This window comes from Citrus clementina, unplaced genomic scaffold, assembly GCF_000493195.1.
Source record: "Citrus clementina cultivar Clemenules unplaced genomic scaffold, Citrus_clementina_v1.0 scaffold_2, whole genome shotgun sequence".
Classification (NCBI taxonomy): domain Eukaryota; kingdom Viridiplantae; phylum Streptophyta; class Magnoliopsida; order Sapindales; family Rutaceae; genus Citrus; species Citrus x clementina.
Genome location: NW_006262688.1, coordinates 24049918 through 24064241, shown reverse-complemented (window position 1 = coordinate 24064241; position 14324 = coordinate 24049918). Strand labels below are relative to the sequence as shown.

Sequence of the window (14324 nt, the reverse complement as noted above, 5' to 3'; positions counted from 1 at the left end):
CGATTTTGAACACAAAACCATTTGAGGCAGACTGTACCACTTATCCAACGGGTGCATATGTTCGAGTTCCAGCTCTTTGACGTTGTTTGCAATTGCGTAGCGAATGCATTGGTTTGCCAATGGAAGAACAAAGAGATCCTGCCCGAATCCCGACAATAGGTTGTCAGAAAAGTTCAAATATTCCAAACTCTTTGTGCTTACATTTAACAACCATTGGGGTACTTGGCCAGCTATCTTGTTGGAGGAAAGATCCAGAGAAACTAATTGATCTTGGTTGTGCAAAAAATATGGGAACTCGTTAATGCTGCATGACCTGAATCCTATTACAGTGAAATTTGGCAAATTAGTACTGACATTGGTTCCAGTGAGCAATGAAAACTTGTTTGACGAGAGAACTAATGATGTTAAAGATTTCAAGTTAAGAAGGAGCATGTTTAGATCCACTGTGCCACTCAAATTGTTGTAGGAAAGGTCAAGCGCTTGAAGATTCCTTAGCTCAAAGATAGAGTTAGGAACAGAGCCTTCCAATTGATTCTCCGCCAAACGCAGAATCTGCAATTGTGTTAGCTTTCTAACTTCAACTGGAATATGGCCAGTAAGTTGATTATTATGTAAATACAGAGTTGATAATTTGTTCAGGTTCATAAAGCAAAAGGGGATTGGACCAGTTAATTGGTTATGAGCCAAAATTTTTTGAGTAAGTTCTGTTAGATTCGAGAGCAGACATAAGTCTCACCAGTTCTTTTGCTCCCTGAAAGGTCCAAATAAGTGAGTTGGTTAAGTTTAGGGATCCAAGACAACGAATAAGAGTTTTGTTCAGAAAAATTTGTCTCAGAAATTGTTAAAGAATGTTGAGATATAATTAGTAATCTAGTAAATTGAGCAAGAAGTTTGAAGGGTTATTTGGTTTGTTTTTCAACATGAAGTAAAGGGTAGAATTGATGTTTGCAATGTAGCTTTGGAAATGCAAAGCATGATTAATGTAATCTCTAGAGTTGTCTATAATGCATATAAATATAGAACTCTGGTTGTATGAAAAGCAAGAGATAAACGAAAAAATGAATTAAGCAAGTTTCAGAAATTTCCAGCAAAATACTCTGTTCTTAAATAAAAAGATTTTCTGCACTTCCGCTTGCACCCAACAAATTTAGTATCAGAGCTTTTCCAAAACACCCTCAAAATGACATCAAATACCCTACCCACATTATTTTCATATGCTCCCAGTCAAGTTCCAATATTTGAAGGGGTACATTATGAATATTGGAGTAATCAAATGGAAACCTTTTTCCTCTCTCAAAATTTATGGGATGTTGTTGAAGATGGATATGCTGAACCACCAGAATCTGCAAGTTCTTCAGATTGGACTCCAGCACATCAACAGCAGTACAAAGAAAACATACAGAGAAATGCCACGACACTTCAATATATCCAGTAAGGTGTTAGTAAGTCAATTTTCCCCAGAATATTTGGTGTCAAAAAGGCCAAAAATGCTTGGGAAATCCTAAAACAAGAATTTCAAGGTTCCGAAAAGGCAGTCACCATCAAGTTACAGACTTTGTGGAAAGAGTTCGATAATTTATCAATGAAAGACAGTGAAGGAGTTCAAGATTTTTGCAGTAGAGTTATTGAGATTGTGAACCAGATTAAAGGTTGCGGGGACTCCATTGAAGACAAGAAGGTGAATGAAAAGGTGCTGAGATGTCTTCCTTCAAAGTTTGATCATGTAGCAGCAGCCATTGAAGAATCAAGGGATTTGTCCAAGATGACTTTTTCAGATTTGTCAGGATCATTACGGTCTCATGAGTAAAGAATCAATCGACCTTCAAGTCAGCCTACAGAGCAAGCTTTTCAGTCAAAGATTAATAATTCAGATCAGAATAAAAGCAGCAAAAAAGACCAGAAGAATGGAGGCTCGTCTCAAAGAAACGGACAGCGTGGCAAAGGGCAAAGAGAACAGAACGACAACCGCAACAAGTGGAAAAATGACAGAGGGAATTCACAGCAAAATTCAGATTCACAGTGCATCATTTGTAATCGGTCTAATCATGAATCAAAAGATTGTCGTTATAAATGCACAAGGTGTCGCATTCCTAACCATTCTCAAAGGGATTGCTGGTATCAAAATAAGAAAGGCAAAAATGAGGTAAATTTTACAAAAGAAGGTGATGGAGATTACTTGTTTTATTCAAGTAAAGGTGCTGAATGTGAATTATATAATTCGTGGTACTTGGATAGCAGCTGCAGCAGCCACATGACTGGAGAACGTGACATTTTCATCAGCCTTGACCAAAGTTTTAATTCGCAAGTGAAGCTTGGAGATGGAAAGATGCAGAAAGCTGTGGGAAAAGGCACTATTGCTGTCCATAAAAAGGGAGGTAACAAAAAGCTCATTTCTGACGTTCTTTATGTTCCAAATTTAACTCAAAACCTCTTGAGTGTGGGGCAGCTAATTCAAAAGGGTTTTTCAATTTATTTTGATGATGAAAAATGCAAAATTATTGATAAAACTAATAATCACACAATGGCCGTTGTTGAAATGTCAAAGAACAAAGTTTTTCCTCTTGTTATGCCACTTGATGAAAATGTTGCTCTCAAAATTGAAAATTCAGATTTGTCAAATTTATGGCATCTTAGATATGGCCATTTAAACTATAAAGGGCTGAATTTGCTCAAGCAAAAGAACATGGTGATTGGCCTACCTGATGTTGGAAGATATGAAAAAGTTTGCGAGGGCTGTATATATGGAAAAATGCATAGACTTCCATTTCCTAAAAATTCATGGAGAGCCAAAGCTCCGTTGGAGTTGGTGCATGCTGATATTTGTGGTCCTACAAGGACTCTCTCTCAATAACAGGAGATATTTCATTCTTTTTGTTGATGACTATACAAGGATGATGTGGATTTATTTTTTGAATGAAAAATCAAAAGCTTTCTCAATTTTTCTTCAGTTTAAAGCTCTTGCAGAAAGGCAAAGTGGATGCAAAATGAAGACCTTGAGAACTGATCGTGGTGGTGAATTTATCTACACTCCATTTATGAATTATTGTAGGGATAATGGAATTCAAAGACAACTTACTGTCAGCCGAAGTCCGCAACAAAACGGAGTCGCAGAACGGAAGAACCGTACCATTGTAGAGATGGCAAGAAGCATGTTAAAAGGCAAAGGCATTCCTAACAACTTATGGGCAGAAGCATGTCATACAGCTCTGTACATCCTCAACAAGTCTCCTACAAAAGCTGTTAGAGACAAAACTCCATTTGAAGCTTGGCACAACCGAAAGCCAACTGTTGATCACTTGAAGATTTTTGGGAGTATTGCTTATGCTCTTATTCCAGCTCAAAACATGGAGAAGTTTGATGAAAAAGGAGAAAAATATTTGTTTATTGGCTATAGTGATGAGTCTAAAGGGTATCGGTTGTTGAATCCTACAACAAATAAGCTTGTTATCTCAAGAGATGTTGTATTTGATGAGGCATTAGCTTGGCAGTGGGAAAACAATCAATCTCAGGCATCTAGCTTTTTTGAAGCTCCTGTATCTCCACCAAATTCTTCACAGCAAAATAATTTGGAACCAAATTCTCCAAATTCAGCAGCAGAAAGTTCTTCGGATGATGAAAGCCCTCCAAGGAAGATAAAGTCAATGAGAGAAATTTATGAGTCATGTGAACTTGCTTTATTTTCTTGTGAGCCTCAAGACTTTGAGGAGGCCTCAAGAAATGAAGATTGGATCAAAGCAATGAACGAGGAAATGGCCACCATTGTGAAAAATAAAACTTGGGAGATGGTTAATTTGCCAAATGGAAAAGAAACAATTGGGCTGAAATAGATCTTCAAAATCAAGTACAATGAAGATGGATCAGTTCAAAAATATAAGGCGCGGCTCGTTGCCAAAGGATACTCTCAGCTGCCTGGAGTTGATTTTACAGAAACGTTTGCTCCCGTAGCTCGAATGGAGACTATTCGAACTGTTCTTGCCTTGGCAGCCCAAATGGAATTAAATGTGTTTCAGCTAGATGTAAAATCGGCATTTCTAAATGGCGAAATTGAAGAAGAGGTTTATGTTGAGCAGCCTAAAGGATATGAAGTAAAAGGTGAAGAAAACAAAGTTTATCAACTCCGAAAAGCCTTGTATGGCTTGAAGCAAGCCCCTCGAGCGTGGAATAGCAGAATTGATAGATATTTTGTTAAAAATGGATTTGACAGAAGCTCAAGTGAACCTTCTCTTTATGTCAAAAAGGAAGGTACTGATTTCCTTATTGTTTGCCTTTATGTTGATGATCTAATTTATTGTGGCACTAATCTGAAAATGGTGGAAGAGTTTAAAAAAAGCATGCTAGATGAATTTGAGATGATTGACTTGGGCTTAATGAAGTATTTTCTTTGCATTCAAGTGAAGCAAGCCAGAGGAAAAATCTTCTTTTGTCAAGAAAAATACGTAGAAGATTTGTTGAAGAAATTCCACATGTTCAAATGCAAACCAGCACCTACTCCTATGGGTTTGAATGAAAAATTGAAACATGATGAAAAAGAAGAAAAGGCTGACGCAAGAATCTATAGAAGCTTGGTTGGTTCATTGATTTATCTAACCAACTCAAGACCTGACATTTTGCACTCAGTTAGTGTTCTTTCTAGATTTATGAATGATCCAAGGAAGTCCCATTATATTGCAGCAAAGAGAATCTTAAGGTATCTTCAAGGAACAAAAAAGCAGGGGATCATGTATGAAAAAGAAGACAATTGCAAGCTTTTTGGTTTTACTGACAGTGACTGGGCTGGTTCCCTTGATGACAGAAAAAGCACATCAGGTTATTTATTTTGTCTTGGTACAAATGTGATTTCATGGAGCTCAAGGAAGCAGAAGTCAGTAGCTTTATCCTCAGCCGAGGCAGAGTACATTGCAGCAACTGAATCAGCTTGTGAAGCCGTTTGGCTTAGAAGAATTTTCAAGGATTTGCAGTTCAATCAAGATGCTGCAACAACAATTTATTGTGACAACATGTCAGCCATTGCTCTAACAAAGAACCTCGTATTTCATGCTAAATCTAAGCACATTGAACTGCGTTATCACTACATCCGTGACTTAGTAAACAAAGGAGAAGTTAATATGGAGTTTATCAGCACTAATGAGCAACCAGCAGATTTTCTGACCAAAGCAATCAACATTGAGAAGTTTGAAAAATTCAAGAAGCAATTGAAGATTACTAATTAAGAGGGGGTGTTGAGATATAATTAGTAATCTAGTAAATTGAGCAAGAAGTTTGAAGGGTTATTTGGTTTGTTTTTCAACATGAAGTAAAGGATAGAATTGATGTTTGCAATGTAGCTTTGGAAATGTAAAGCATGATTAATGTAATCTCTAGAGTTGTCTATAATGCATATAAATATAGAACTCTGGTTGTATGAAAAGCAAGACAGAAACGAAAAAATGAATTAAGCAATAAAGTTTCAGAAATTTCCAGCAAAATACTCTGTTCTTAAATAAAAAGATTTTCTGCACTTCCACTTGCACCCAACAAAGAATTCAGTTGTGTAAGGTTACCAAGTGAATCCGGAACTTTGCCAGAGAAGTTGCATAAAATGATCTCTAGTGTTTTCAAAGAAGAAAGTTTTCCCAAGGAAGCAGGCAACTCACCCGAAAAATCATTACCAGAAAGGTATAGATGGTTGAGTTTAGTAAGATTACCAAGTGAAAGAGGAAGTTTCCCTGAAAATGAGCAACCTCTAATACCCAAGGAATATAAGGATTCAAGATTTTCTATTGAATCTGGAATCTTACCTGAAAATCTTGTATGTGAAAGTCTCAAATCTACAAGGACACTGCTATTATGAAATTCTGGCAAATACCCGGTGAGATAGTGATTGTACGTCAGAGTGAGAAATGCAAGTTCGGGTAACTGGAAAATCTTTGCAGGGAATTCACCTTGCAATAGGCAATCAGTGAGAGATAGGAAAAACAAAGATGATAGATTTGCCAATGCATGAGGAACTGTAGAAGCAATATTGACTTGTCCAAGGTGAAGTACTTTCAGGTTGGCTAACTTGTCAGCTAGATTTGCTAGACTCGGGTTTTGGAGCTTCAAATGAAAATTATTAAATGATATATCAAGACTCTCCAACTTGGAGAGCTCCAGCAACTCTGCTGGTATTTGACCAGAAAATGAAGAATGAGAGAGAGATAGAGCTGTTAGTCTTGACAGATTCTTGATTTCTGAAGGAATTTCAGAAAAATTGAAGTGGTTATTGGACAGAACAAGCCATTCCAGATGGACAAGTTGAAAGAGGCTGCCGCTAGAGTTGATAGAACCATAGAGGCAACTGCTTGTGAGATCAAGCCTGATCACATGACCAGTGTCTTCGTTGCATTTGATGCCGTCCCATGAGCAGCAGTCACTATTTTCTTCTTCCTGGCTCCATGATGCAACCTTGGGATAAGCTGAAGAATAATCATCAAAAGAACACTGAACGACGGTAAGCCTTTGCTTGAATTGCAGCAAGGCAGAACGCTCGTCATCCTGGCAGAGTGGCTGCAAGCCAACAAGCGTGTGCTGAAACATTGAGAGCAGAAGAAGTATGTGCATTAAAGTGAAGGAAAATGAGAATAACCCCATAATTTCTTATTAAACACAATTCCTTTTAAAACTTTCTATGATAGGAAGGCTGGAGGATTTTGTTTGGAGGGTCAGGCATAGAATTGAGATGTTTTTATAGGCGGCGCCAAATGTGATGTTGCTGGGATTAATTCACAATCAATTCTTCTTTTAGGAATAAAAAATTTTAGGTTCTTTCTGAGTGTCGTATTCTTCCTGTTCGGCCATTGACCATGCTTTTGTCTATACTATCAAAATGGCTTTTGAGAATTCACTCCCAAACTTGGTTGGAACAAAATTATTATACGTACAAAGGTTGCTTAAGAAAATTAAATATGGGATTGTGCTGGGCATCTATCAACCACATGGCGTTCTTTTAAGTAAATTTTAGGTTCTTTCTATGAGTTGTATCTAGAGATTTGGAAGAAGAACAAAAAAAAAAAAAAACGTTGGTTTGTGGATGCGGCAGTTGGAATAGAGAGCCATTGTCATGGGTTCAAAATAAAGCTAGTCACGAAAATGGTCCTTTTTTGTTAGTATAATTCGGTGAATTTGGCATAATCGATTTGTACAAACACATGAAAACAGGCGCTTGGTCCAGATCATCATATAAATTAAGAAAAAAAAGTTAGGAAAATTATCTTTGAACCACTTTTATTTTGTCGTATGTATATTTAATCACTAAAAAATTTTAAATTATTTTTTTCACTATCTTATTTCTAAACTTGTATCAATTGATCACTTTTACACTAAAAATAATCATTTTACCCCTAAATGAATTAAAAGATTATTTTATTCTAGAAAATTTTAAAAAATAAAAAATTATATCTAGACGAATATTTCTAAATTCAATAAAACAAATAAATCTCAAAATCTTAGATGATAATTTTTAAATGAAATTATAATTATAAAAAATTAACACCTTGCAATCATAATTTTTTCTAATTATAATTTCATTTTAATTTTATAATTAAATTAGGTACAGGGAAGTTCACCAAAATTAACATGGAGAGAAAAACTCCCTGTAATTATTGTAAACTTCCCTATAATCAATATTAAGAAACTTCTCTATAGAAATTGAATGAAATTATAATTACAAAAAATTAACATAATAATTTTTAAATGAAATTGTAATTATAAAAAAATTAACATATTGGATTTGAGATTTATTTATTTTATTAAATTCAGGGATATTCTTGTAATTATAATTTTTTATTTTTTAAAATTTTGTATAATAAAATAGTTGTTTAATTCATTTAAGGGTAAAATGATCATTTTATAGTGTCAAAGTAGTTTCTTGATACAAACTTAAAAATAAAAGTGATGTAAAGAACATGTCAAAATTTTGAAGTGATTGGATGTATATATGACAAAACAAAAGCGGTGTAGAGATAATTTCCTAAAAAGTTATATAAATATATTATTGTGGAGGATAAAATTGAAAGATTACATTAAAAAAAAAAGAAAAAGAAAAAGAAAACCAATCCAGCCTTTCTTCCTTGCCGGCTATTAACCATGCTTTTTGTCTACACTGAATTATGATTATCCATGACCCCTAACCACATGGATTCTTTAATTTTAATTGTCAATGGTGTGCACAAGAATTAAGTAATAAGTAAGAGCTGTAGACAATTTATGAAGTTGATCACACACTCTTATTGTGGTACTTCCACTCGTCCATAATGATAACCAGAAATTATCCTAAATCACCACAGTTTTAGTTTAAATTAAGGTTGCTTAGTTTCTTAGAAAATGTTAATAATTACAATCACAAGCAAGCCAAGAGAAAATGGCTTTTCAAATTAACAAAGACAACTGGATGCACTACTATTGCATGCGTTGATAAAATGTGCTTTTGGTAATGGAGAGTCAAACATTGATCTTAACTACATCAACTTAATGATTGGGGTTGAAACTTAAAACTTCACCCATTTGCCTAAGCTTTGAAAGCTGGCGCTGGTCTGAAAAAGCAGTAAATATTTTTGCGAAAATTAAGAAAGTTTTATCATCTCGCGGTTGGGAGTGTAGAGTATGACAAACAAGACAAAGGTACAGTAAATAGTCTCCAATTTCATTTCATTTGACTTATCTAATAGTTAAAAATATTTATTTAATTTCATAATTTTTTTTTTAATTTAGTGTTGTTTGATCATATTTTGAGTAGAGTTTTTGGGGATAAGTTATTTTACCTCCGTTAATAAAAGTTTAAATTTTATGATTTTGGAAATAGAGGTTGTAAATTTTTTTTTTAAAGAGTTGAACCATCTAAAGTATCATTAATTTATTTAGTAATCTTATTTTATCCTTTCATCATAATTTAAAAAAAAATTAAAAAAATTATCAATTAAAGTAATTTTATAATTTTTTTTTATAAAAACTCTCATTAACAACCAAACAATTCAAATATTTTTGGTAAGTATTCTTTTCTTTTGGTAATGTAAAAGCTCTAATTAAATAATTTCTATTTAAGAAATTTTATCAAATAGAGACTAAAATAAGCAGCACTCACGATTACTATATTTTACGTTTCAACAACTAGCTAAAGGTATTTCTATTTCAAATTACTTTTGTGCCACTTCTAACTTTGTGATTGAATTTTGATGATAGTTAATGTTTACCAATTATCTTATTGGCACATATTTGATGTCTAATGATTTTATTTTACAGCAGGCACCCGAAGTAAGTTTTTGATGCTTCAAAAACTTAATTCTATCTGCATTGACAGAAAACTCTTTGAGAAATTAATTCGTAATTTTAAGCGATTCTTTAACTGATTTTGGTGTTATTGCCCCATAAAACTAGAGAATATATATAATGGAAATTATGAAAAGTAAAACACAAAAAATTCCCCGACCTTTGTGCCGATGCCAAAATCAGTAGGACCTGATCATCAGTTATATGATTTTTTTTCGAAATCATATCCTTTCAAATTCGGAAAAAGAGAATGCTGCACTGATCTTTTACAACTATTAGTGTAAACTGTGTTAATTAAAGACATGATCATTTAATCAAATCAGGATAATAACAAGGTACTGAATTAAAACTAAAAAAGAAGCAGACGACCAATTCATATTTGCCCGTGCACTATGCTGAAGGTAAAGAACCACCAAATTATTAGCCCACTTGCATTAACAACATAGTATATGTACAATAATAAACATCGGAGAAAAGAAGGAAAAGGAAATTTAAAGCACAACAAAGTAGGCCTTTCGTAAAAGAAAAAAAAACGGTTAATTACATCCATTGCCTGTGTCTCCCGACTCTCCTCCTCCTCCCATTAGATTTCGGTTGCAGTCGAAAGGTCTTGGCAAGCCATTCATCCTTTCTTGTGCTGAAGATGTGCCCGAGTACCACTCCGATTACTGTCCCACTTGCATATCCGATCAGAACTGTCTTCCAGCCAAATGCAAATAGAGATTCTGAGCGTGGGTCTTCTTCTGGTGGTGAAGTCGCAGAGTTCTCACATTGTTTTGACAAAGGTTGTCCACACAATCCTGGATTTCCATCAAATGAACCCTTCCCAAATGTGTTGAATTGTTTCCCTCGTGGTATTGGCCCTGTGAGCAGGTTATCGGATACATCAAAGACTTCAAGTGTCGTCAACACTCCAAGTTGTTGAGGAATTTGTCCAGAGAGCTTGTTATTGGAGAGGTCCAATGACTCGATCACAATTAGGTTACGCAAAGTTGGTGGAATATGACCTTGGAGATTGTTGTCTGAAAGGTTGAGAGTCCAAAGCCCCTTCAAATTAGCAATTGATGTTGGAATCTCTCCTACAAAACTGTTGTTGGAGAGAATAATTGCTGTGATCAGATTTGAGAGCTTCTCATATTCCAACTCTGTGCCTTTGTTACTCAATATTAGTGAGTAATAAGAAAACCCATAATAAGTAAGCTCAGGATAACCGACGGGTCCCAGCAGACGATCTTGCAAATATGTTAGGTTATTTGCATTGACATCTTTCATGGCATTCCAACAGTCGAAGTGCTTTGAGGGGAGATTACCTGCAAATCTGTTATGGGAGAGATCAATGATACGCAACTTAACAAACTCAAAACATGCTTTGGGCTCCTCTATTACTCCATGAAAGTTGTTGGATTTCAAGATGAGCACCTCTAACTCTGGAAGAGTTCCTAACCAAGAAGGAAAGAAGTCCGTGATTTGATTATCCCCAAGATTAAGAAATTTGAGCTTTACGCAATTGGCTAGCGATTTGGGCACTCTCCCTTGCAGTAAGTTGCCGCTGAAATCAATCATCCTCAGATTTGTTCCTTTGCTGAAGGTTTCAGGAATGAATCCATGGAACTTGTTACCTTGCAGTTTTAATATCAAAAGCTGAACACTGGAATTTCCCAAACATCCTGGAAGCATGCCACTTAAGTTATTGTGAGACAGATCAAGTGCATAAAGACGATTCAAACTGCAAATTGATGGTGGAATTTCCCCTGTCAGCTGATTGTTTGAAACTAGATAGGATGAGGTGGACACTGATATTGGAAGTGGGAGTGGTCCTCGCAGCTTGTTAAAACTGAGGTCTAAAGTAATCATATAAGCCCATGGAAGAACCTGCCCGAAGACTGTCAATAGATTGTGAGAAAGGTTTAAATAATCAAAACCGTCTACGCTTACTAAGGTTTTATGAACGCAGAAAATGTGGGAACTCACTAAGGTTGCATGAACGTAATCCAAGAAATCCAGGAGTTTTTGGTTGTACAGAAAATGTGGGAACTCACTAAGGTTGCATGAACGTAATCCTATAACACTGAAGTTCTTGGAATAGGTATTCACAGTGGTATCGGTGAGCAGTGACAATTTGGACGAGAGAACTAACACTTTTAAACTTTTCATGTTAAGTAGGAACTTGTTTATATCCAATGTGCCACTCAATTTGTTGAAGGCGAGTTCAAGCTCCACAAGATTCTTGAGCTCAAAGAACGAGCTAGGAATAGAACCTTCCAACTGATTCGCTGCAAAATACAGTTTCTGCAATTGGGTTAGGTTCGAAATTTAAATGGGGATATGGCCACTCAATTTGCTACCTCTGAAGCTGAGAAGGGATAGTTTGTTCAGGTTCATCAGCCAATATGGAATCGGACCAGTTAATTGGTGATTAAAAGGTAGAGATAACTGAGTAAGTTGTGTTAGGTTCATGAGCGCAGGAGGGACCTCAACAACTAATTTGCTGGATTCAAGGTCTAAAATAGTGAGTTTCTTTAGATCAGCGATCCAGGACAATGAACGAGAACTTAGGGATGAAAAATTATTTTTCCCAATTACTAAAGCTGTAAGCTGGGTTAGATTACGAAGTGACGAAGCTGGAACTTCACCTGAGAAATTGCATGAACTGATAGCTAGAATTTCCAAAGAAGCTAGATTTCCAATGGAAGTAGGCAACTCTCCCGAAAATCTATTACCCCAAAGGAACAAATGAGCGAGCTTGGTAAGATTACCAAGTGAAGGGGGGATTTTTCCAGAAAAGTGGCAGCTTGGCAAATACAAGTGAGATAATGATTTAAGATTTTCTATTGAATTCGGAATCTTGCCCGAAAATCCCGAGAATGCAACATTCAAAAGCTCAAGGGAATTGCTTTTCTGAAATTCTGGTAGATGTCCAGTGAGATTTGAATTGTACGCGAGCTCAAGTAATCGAAGGTTGGGCAATTGAAAATCTCTGTAGGGATTTCACCGTGCAAAAAGGATTCACTTAGAGATAAGGAAATTAAAGAAGACAAATTTGCCAATGTAGGAGGAGCTGCAGAAGAAATATTGACATCGGTAAGGTTAAGTCGTTTGAGGTTGGTTAACTTTTCAGCTAGATTTGCCAGACCAGGACTTTGGAGTTTCAGATGATGGTCATTTGATGATAGATCAAGAACCTCCAACCTCGAGAGTTCTAGCAATTCTGCAGGTATTTGACCAGCAAAAAAAGAACCAGAGAGAGATAGACGTGTCAGCCTCGAAAGGTTGACGATTTCAGAGGGGATTACAGAGAAATTAAAATGGTTATCTGCGAGAGCAAGCCACTCAAGATGAACAAGCTGAAAGAGACTGCTGCTAGAGTTGATGGAGCCATAGAGCCAACTGCTACTGAGGTTAAGGCTGATCACATGACCAGTGTCCTCATCGCATTTTATGCCATCCCAAGAGCAGCAGTCACTATTTTGTTCATCCTGATTCCAGGATGCAACCTTGGGATAAGACAAAGGATTTCTAGAAGCATACCTATTAATGGTAAGGCTTTCGATGCATTTCAACAGGGCAGAACGATCTTGATCATGGCAGAGTGTGTGTGGCTGCATGGAAGAAGTGAAGTGAGCAATTGCAAGGTGAAATATTAACAAGGAAGAAACTAAGTGCATAAAGGTGAAGAAACGTAATGATAACCCCATAATTTGTCTCCCCAGGAATTGATAGAAAATGTGTCTTTATGGTATTTTGCTTTTATGGCGCGCATAATGGTAGTGAAGCTGCGATGCTTTATATAGGCAACTTTCAATTATTGCAAATGAATTATTGCTATGTTCTGATTTATCCAAGTGTGGAATCATTTTGTGTGGAAATGGAGAAGTTTGTTTTATCTTGAAGCTAGGATGTATGAGTATGTGGTGGTATCCGGAAAAGCAAGCACTCGAAGACGAAGTCGTTAATGGACTTATTAATGACTTGTTAGTGCAAGTCAATTAGTCAAGTTCCCTAGTGTGGCCGTCACCGAATAATTGGCTTTGTTAGATCGGCAAGACGTACGTGAAGACAACGGCAGAAGACTTGTGTAATAAAGAATCGATTGTTACACTTCAACATGCTGATCGATCAATTTTAATTTATGTGGCTTAACGATTATTTGTATCCCATCTACAATGAACCAGGCCACAAGAAACATAAAACGGAAGCAAAAAAACTTCCATTTTTCTTGAAGGTCTGCAGAATTAGTTCAAAACCTTAAAGTCTCTTCATTCTCATAAATGTCTCAGACAACAAGGCTAGAACAGTTGGCATGAGAAATTAATCAGGATTTAAAAAGAGTTTTTAAAAATTGAAATATAATTTAAAATTGAACTGTGTTTTTAATATTTCTGGTATTTCAATGTACATTTGATATATATAATGCTTGAAAACTGTTTTTAATTAAAAAATCTTAAATGCATTCAATTTATGTAATATCTAAAAATAGGGATATTTATTTAGCTTTATCTATTATCGAGTATAATTTTTTCAAACGTAATACCCTTAGATAATTGTAATTTATTGTTAATGTTGATTTTTTTGAGCTACACTTTAAATATAATAATTCGTAACAAATAAAGATAATATTGTTATGAAATCAGAGCAGTTACCAAACTCAAACAACCAAGAACAATTAAAGAATCAAATAACTCTAGTGAAAAGAACCAAGAACAAAGAAGAAGAAATCAATGAACCAACACACAGCAAAGTAACGAGGTTCGGTACAAAGGTACCTATATCCACGACTAAAACCGAGGAAGGGCTTGAAGCTTTATTGAACAAATAGATTACAGATGGAATCTAGAGAGTACAAAGTGTTTGTGGGATATGCTTCGACGAAGACCAGCAGTGATGAGCAGACATCTGGTAGCAGGGTTCCTCGAACAGGTATATCTTATAAGAGTCTGGTATCCGGGGGAGCAGGAGCAGTAGCAGAAATATCCTGCTCGTCCATGAGTGCGCCGTCCATGAGTGCGCCATCCACGAGGCCAATCTCCTGCTGGAAGCGTAAA

General features: G+C 35.8%; 2 protein-coding genes across 2 annotated transcripts; both read right to left on the bottom strand.

Annotated features, from left to right (window-relative positions):
- Window positions 1-5475: 5475 nt before the first annotated feature.
- On the bottom strand, window positions 5476-6609 carry LOC18052175 (receptor-like protein Cf-9). Its single transcript, XM_006447720.2, has one exon. It carries the CDS (start codon window positions 6607-6609, stop codon window positions 5476-5478), a length of 1134 nt encoding a protein of 377 aa, XP_006447783.2.
- A 3213-nt stretch (window positions 6610-9822) lies between these two features.
- Window positions 9823-12977, bottom strand: LOC18052052 (receptor-like protein 9DC3). The gene is made up of 2 exons (XM_024190876.1): window positions 12275-12977; window positions 9823-11555 (listed from the first exon to the last, which is right to left on the bottom strand). The coding sequence occupies exons 1-2, from the start codon at window positions 12975-12977 to the stop codon at window positions 9823-9825; spliced, it is 2436 nt and encodes an 811-aa protein (XP_024046644.1).
- Window positions 12978-14324: the final 1347 nt, after the last annotated feature.

Excerpts from the sequence above, each read along its gene's own strand:
- LOC18052052 (XM_024190876.1), bottom strand. The coding sequence starts at position 12,977 with ATGGGGTTATCATTACGTTTCTTCACCTTTATGCACTTAGTTTCTTCC. Across the intron at positions 11,556-12,274 it reads AAGTGAATCCTTTTTGCACG|CGAATCAGTTGGAAGGTTCT; the intron begins GTGAAATCCCTA and ends TGTATTTTGCAG.
- LOC18052175 (XM_006447720.2), bottom strand. The coding sequence starts at position 6,609 with ATGGGGTTATTCTCATTTTCCTTCACTTTAATGCACATACTTCTTCTG.